Raw genomic sequence first — 6,057 nt, 5'->3', positions numbered from 1 at the left:
CATGTTGAGTGTTTGCAGACTTTAAACGTAATACTTGAAGATCATTTAAATGACGGGTAAACAATCACCAAGGACCCGCCAGTTACATGGCACACCGTTAGTGGATAATGATGAGCTTCGTATGCTCATAAATGGTGAATAAAATGCATCCTGGCCAGCAGCACTGGGGTCAGGACAGTGTGTGTAGCAGCTGTCATCTCAGCTGCTTGAGTGAACCGCTTCGGTTGGTGAACTAGTCATGCACAGTTTGGGGACTCTGAACGTCGTGAGGGCAATCAAACTTTCTTTTTAATTATTGCACTTTCCTAAACTTTGCACCGAGGTAGCGGCAGGAGCTTGACGTCAGTGGAGCCAGTGTCAGGAGTACGTAGTGAAACTGCCACAGGTTGGGAGTTGCGGAAGTGGCTGTATACACGAGGTGCGAGCTGAGCACTACGTTGCAGCCTCGCGGACAAGTGGAAAGGATTTGAAAAGTCCCTTGCGTGCAAACAGTTCTTTATTCATTTTATATGGGTCGGAGAAGGGTCTAGCGTGTGACCAGAAACAGTATGGGGGAGATCTGCGCCCCCGCAGGGACGAGCACAACGCACAGGGAGGCACAGCACAGGAGGAGATGAATTCTCAAAAGCAGTTGACCCATTCCGTGGCCATTCGTGGCGAAATCCAGAGGTTCGAGAGCGTCCAGCCGAATGTTTACAACGTCTACAAGTTACTGCGACGCGTTCCCGATCCCTCGCTGCGGAACACCATTCAGCAACTTGTTACACGCATTGAAGGTGAGCAGATGCATCTGCCTGGAATTTTAGCTGAGAACGCACACACCACCAGCTTTTTAAAACAAAATACCTCTTACTTTTGACGCGATCTGTTTAACGGAATCTCTCACCGTTTTTGAAACGGTTCGAATTGTGTCGTAAATGCGCAGTTTAATGGCAAAGTTTTATTTTAAAATTTCCCCCAATTACCCTCGCTGCCTTGTTTCCACAGCTGCTGCAGTATCCCTCAGTGATCTAATACAATCCTTGAAGCTGTGATGTAAACTTCATCGTGGGAACATTTTTAATTGTATCCCAGGCAGTGGGTTGTGACGCGATGCGTTTTTGTCTCGAGGTAGCGCACGGGAAATTCGAGCAGTTCTTCCATATGGTTCAATGGGATGTCGGACAGGTGTAATTTCGCACTTTAAGGGCGTCTTGCCATTGAACATCAGTAAAGCGAAGCAACTGTTCAGTTTCCCAACACTAGGATCTGTTTTCTTTTCAACCTAGAAGCTGATTATGGATCCCTGTGTGTAGTAAATAGTTTTTGCTTATTTGTGTGATGTTTTATTTGCTTACATCTGAGTGTCTCCAGGAGTGTTTTGTTTCTTGATATAAATCCCCCCTCCCTCACACTTACAGCTACACGATTAAAACTCCATTGACTAAGGCTTTAAAATAGTTTTATATTTGAATATGTTTTTATAAAATTCTCTGTTCATTGAATGCTGTCTGCATTTGCTGAAGTAGGAGGAACATGGGCCTCCCTTGTTTGTCTGTGTAATTATCCAGGAGGTTTGCTGGACTTGTGCCAAATCTCCAGAGCAGATTTACCTGAAGTTCTGAACCAAATATTGCTTGTTAACGTTTGAGGGGAGGAAATCATCACAAGCAAAATAATTTCCCAAAGAGCAATGGATAGAGAAAACTAAGTAATGAAGAATGGAATTTAGTTGAAGCCAATCCTGTTGTCATTTCTTATTTGGAAGAAAAATATGGTGTGAAGATAGGATTCAGATGGAATGCAGCAAGTACCTCTTACTCTGACACCAGAATGTCAACAAAAATCCCATCAGATTTCAAAAATTGTTGCTGGATACATAATAAATTAGTTCTGAGGAATAGTCACTGTTTTGTATCCAACAATGACATCCATTTTGCCTACAGTAAAGCAATAAATTACAACGACAGTGTTTTTGACGGTATTGGTTGAGGAGGTGAGGAATGTTGCTCAGAACATTGGGAGAACAACCAACTTTTTTTTGTTAAACATACCGCAACACAAAGAAAAGGATAACATCTGTTCCCAAATGGTTTACTTTTAAAAATTCATTGGTTTAATTCCTGCAATGAGGACACCAGATCAGGCAAATATCTTGACTGGAAACATAACTGTTTCTATTTTCTGCAGTGTGGAAGATCCAAGCTGTTAAATGCCCAATCTTATCTGTTGCAAGCATCAGTTATATATTGGTAAATGATATAATTTGTTGATCTGCATTTTTCAGTTTGGCATTTAGAACTGTATGTAAAATAACTGAGGAAGGAAGTGGTCTCGCACAGATTCAGCCCACAGCAAGGGCCTACTTGCTTTAGGGGAGTGTAGAACAAGAATGAGATTATAACTTGGTACAACCTACTTATACTGCTGTAAAAATAAATCTGTATCAAAAAGCATGATTTTACAATTCCAAAATTATCAACAAAACACCAATGGGGAAATGGGTTATCTATCTGGTTCCTATTAAATCACCAAGTTAAACACTTGTCATCAAACAAATTGATAATGCCTAACATTTGTTGTACTGTCAGCAAATATCAGTGCTGACTACTATTGTTGTGTACAAGTGACAGCAATTTCAGTGTTCACACATACACAGACAAACTCAGAAATCAGCAAGTTGCTATCTGTACAGCGTACTATCCCACAGGGTGTACTTTTTCAGTCTTCACACATACAATTAATGCAGAATCAATGACTTGACATGAATTTAACCTTTTTGTTTATTGTTCTTACTGTAAAAAAATTGAAAATATTAAGACTTGACAAATGGAATGCAACTAATTTTTAAGACCGTAGGAGCAGAAATTAGGCCATTCAGCCCATTGAGTCTGCTCCACTATTCAAACCTGGCTGATAAGTTTTTCAACCCCATTCTCCTGCTTTCTCCTCATAACCCTTGATTCCCTTGATAATCAAGAACCTATCTATCTCAGTCTTAAATTTACTCAATGACTTGGCCTCTACAGCTTCCTGTGGCAATAAATTCCATATATTCACCACTCTGGCTGACAAGGTTTCTCCTTATCTCCATTCTAAAAGGTCTCCCCTTTACTCTAAAGCTGTGCCCTCAGGTGCTAGTCTCTCCTACCAATGGAAACATCTTCCCAACATCCACTCTGTCCAGGCCATTCAATATTCTGTAAGTTTCAATTAGTTCCCCCTCATCCATCTAAATTCCATCGCGTATGGACCCAGAGTCCTCAAACATTCCTCATTTGTTAAACTTTTTATTCCTGGGACCATTCTCGTGAACCTCCTCTGAACATGCTCCAGGGCCAGTACGTCCCTCCTGAGATATGGGGCACAAAACTGCATTCAACACTCCAAATGTGGTCTGACCGGAGCCCTATAGAGTCTCAGAAGTACATCCCTACTTTTATATTCAAATCCTCTCAAAATAAATGCCATCATTGCATTTGCCTTCCTAACTACTAACTCAACCTGCAAGTTTACCTTGAGAGAATCCTGGACTAGAATTCCCAAGTCTCTTTGCATTTCAGACTTCTGAATTTTCTCCCCATTTAGAAAATAGTCCATGCCTCCTTTCTTCCTACCAAGGTGCATGTCCTCACACTTTCCCACGTTGTACTCCATCTGCCACTTCTTTGCCCACTCTCCTAACCTGTGCAAATCCTTCTGCAGCCTCTCCGCCTCCTCAATGCTACTTGTTCCTCTGCCTATCTTTGTATCATCTGCAAATGTAGCCAGCATGCCCTCAGTTCCTTCATCTCAATCGTTAATATATAAAGTGGAAAGTTGTGGTCCCAACACTGCCTTGCGGAACACCACTTGTCACCGGCTGCCATCCTGAGAAAGACCCTTTTATCCCCACTCTCTGCTTTCTGGGTACTAAGTCATAATTAATGCTGAACAATCTATGGACTCAGAAAATTGGAGTATCTCACCTCAAATAACATTTTAAACATTCCATGATATTAAAATCATTTTTTAAAATTAGATTTAATTTGAAGTATGTATTTGAATCTTTTAGATTACTGTAAAGCAATTAAGTAGTGATTTATTATCTCTACTTTTTTACTCCCTGATTTACTGTCTTTGAGAGTTCTTTGATTCAGTTGGCTGCTCAGCTGATTGAATATTTTGCTGTTCCCCCACAAAACTTATGTTGGCAATGTTCTTCAAATTCAACACTGAGCATTATGTCCTTGTTGCTGACTGCATAGTCAGGTCCATCTGTGTCTCTGCACCCCCTACGCTGTCTGTCGTTGCACACGTCACTTCTATAAACAGCATTCTGTAAACCTTACTTGTGTGTGAATTTGTTATGCCCCATTACAGTTGTGTCCCAAATGGATAAATAGAACAGTCTAAGTCTGGAATTACATTGTATTAGTGCTGCTGCCACCACCCTGACACCTGCCTTGGTTCTGAGCCTTAAATGAAGCAGTACCTAAAATATCTGATCAGCACAGACCAAGAATTTGCAAGATCACATTTTCAATCCCTGGTCTCTGCTGATGAAGCTGATCTACTACTGACCTTCTCAAAGGTGACAGTATTAGTCACAATGATTCTGCAAGTGTAAATGGAAAGTCTGCCAGAGTTCCTGCTTTGGGTCACTATCCAGTAACTGGATTTGGCAGGTCTGTGTGGACATTGGATGAAGTCAGGATTGGGCTTACTTGTGATGTCTGCTGTTATCAAATAGTCTCCTGGCACACAGAAGCCATGATAAAAAATGAATAATGGTCCACAAGTTCAATTTAGAAACTGGCAGTTGAAGACTAAGGCTCTACCATGAAATATTCTCAGGAAAGTGGGAAGATTGAGGTTGAATTTAGGAACTGACAATGGAAGATCACATCCAAATTCCCATGTCAAGTTAGGGAGCTTTGGAGAATAAATTGACAGTGCTAACTATTCTCAAAAGATCATAGAAGTAAATTTCTCTCATCAAAAGTGGATGTAGCTTTACTCTGCGTTGGTCCATGTTATACTTGTTGTGACACCGCTTTCACTTGCATGCCTCATGACATGGGAACTTTGCTATTTTCTTCCTCTGCTTTTCATCTAGGAAATGGTTACTCTGGGCTGTTTCCATAACAGAGATCTTTTTAATACAGAGGATTCATTAGTCTCCTTCCTAACTGTCCAGTTGGATGTCAACGAAATACAATGTGTTGGGGCAAGGGGGGAATGGGTGTACTCCATTAGATGTCTGGCTGGTTACATGGAGGCTTGAGCTCTGATCTGCTTGCTGAGTGCTGTTGGCACTGGATCACCAAATTGTCATGGTCCATTCTTTAGCTGAGACATCCTCCACTTTTTTTTAGCACAATCCAGTCCTCTTCCTCTTTAAAAAAAATAGATCAAATAAAGTAGCTTTATCCTAAGCTGTGGCATTTTATTTTTAAAAGCCGTATTAAACTCCTGAGTTCATGAAATGTTGAGTTTCTTTTACATTTCCTGGTTAGAAACTGGAAAAATCAGAATAATGGCATAACTGTGTGATATAGATGGATATATCAGTAAATACTCTTTGCAACATGAGAATTGCCCATATGACCAGTTGGATTCCAGTTTCATCCATGGTCTATGCTCATCTGTTTAGACAGGCTGAAAGATGTTAAAAGTCTGCGTCTGTGTGGACAACGGACAGCTTGTTTTTTAAAAAAGCAAAATTTTGCTACTCAAAAAAAGTCCACAGTTGTTTTTTTTCTCCTGATGAATATTCAGTGACTCCTGTTGCAAAATGTGCTGTGTGGTTATTGGGTGAGGACAAGAGTGGACTAAGCTCTGATGACCCTGTTATTGAATGGCATGCCAACATGCCTTCTCTGGCTAGTGCTTGAAGAATGGTGACTTGAAGAATGGCTAGCATTTGTAGAACTGTACATCAAGAAGAAGTTAGCACTTGCACCAGTTATGTAGTCAGTGTGAAAACATATTGTATCTAATGGCTGTGTAACCTGCATCTTTCCAGCTGTTTGTGTTTTGGCAGGGCCAGAAAACACTCAAAAATGTTAATGCTGCACCCTGGAGAATGACACAATT

General features: G+C 40.8%; 1 protein-coding gene across 1 annotated transcript in view; it reads left to right on the top strand.

The window, feature by feature from the left end:
- Nucleotides 1-392: 392 nt before the first annotated feature.
- LOC122543279 (arf-GAP with GTPase, ANK repeat and PH domain-containing protein 1-like) overlaps nt 393-6,057 on the top strand; it is a 203,688-nt gene continuing 198,023 nt past the window's right edge. The window contains exon 1 of the mRNA XM_043681772.2: nt 393-776. Coding sequence (XP_043537707.2) covers nt 614-776 — 163 coding nt within the window. The 5' untranslated portion in view covers nt 393-613. The remainder of the gene's footprint in view (nt 777-6,057) is intronic.

Source organism: Chiloscyllium plagiosum, unplaced genomic scaffold (genome assembly GCF_037043375.1).
Source record: "Chiloscyllium plagiosum isolate Xiang-an unplaced genomic scaffold, Cpla_swu_hap1 HiC_scaffold_53X, whole genome shotgun sequence".
In the NCBI taxonomy this organism is placed as follows: domain Eukaryota; kingdom Metazoa; phylum Chordata; class Chondrichthyes; order Orectolobiformes; family Hemiscylliidae; genus Chiloscyllium; species Chiloscyllium plagiosum.
Note: the sequence above shows the minus strand (reverse complement) of the source record. Positions and strands in the feature narration are given on the sequence as shown.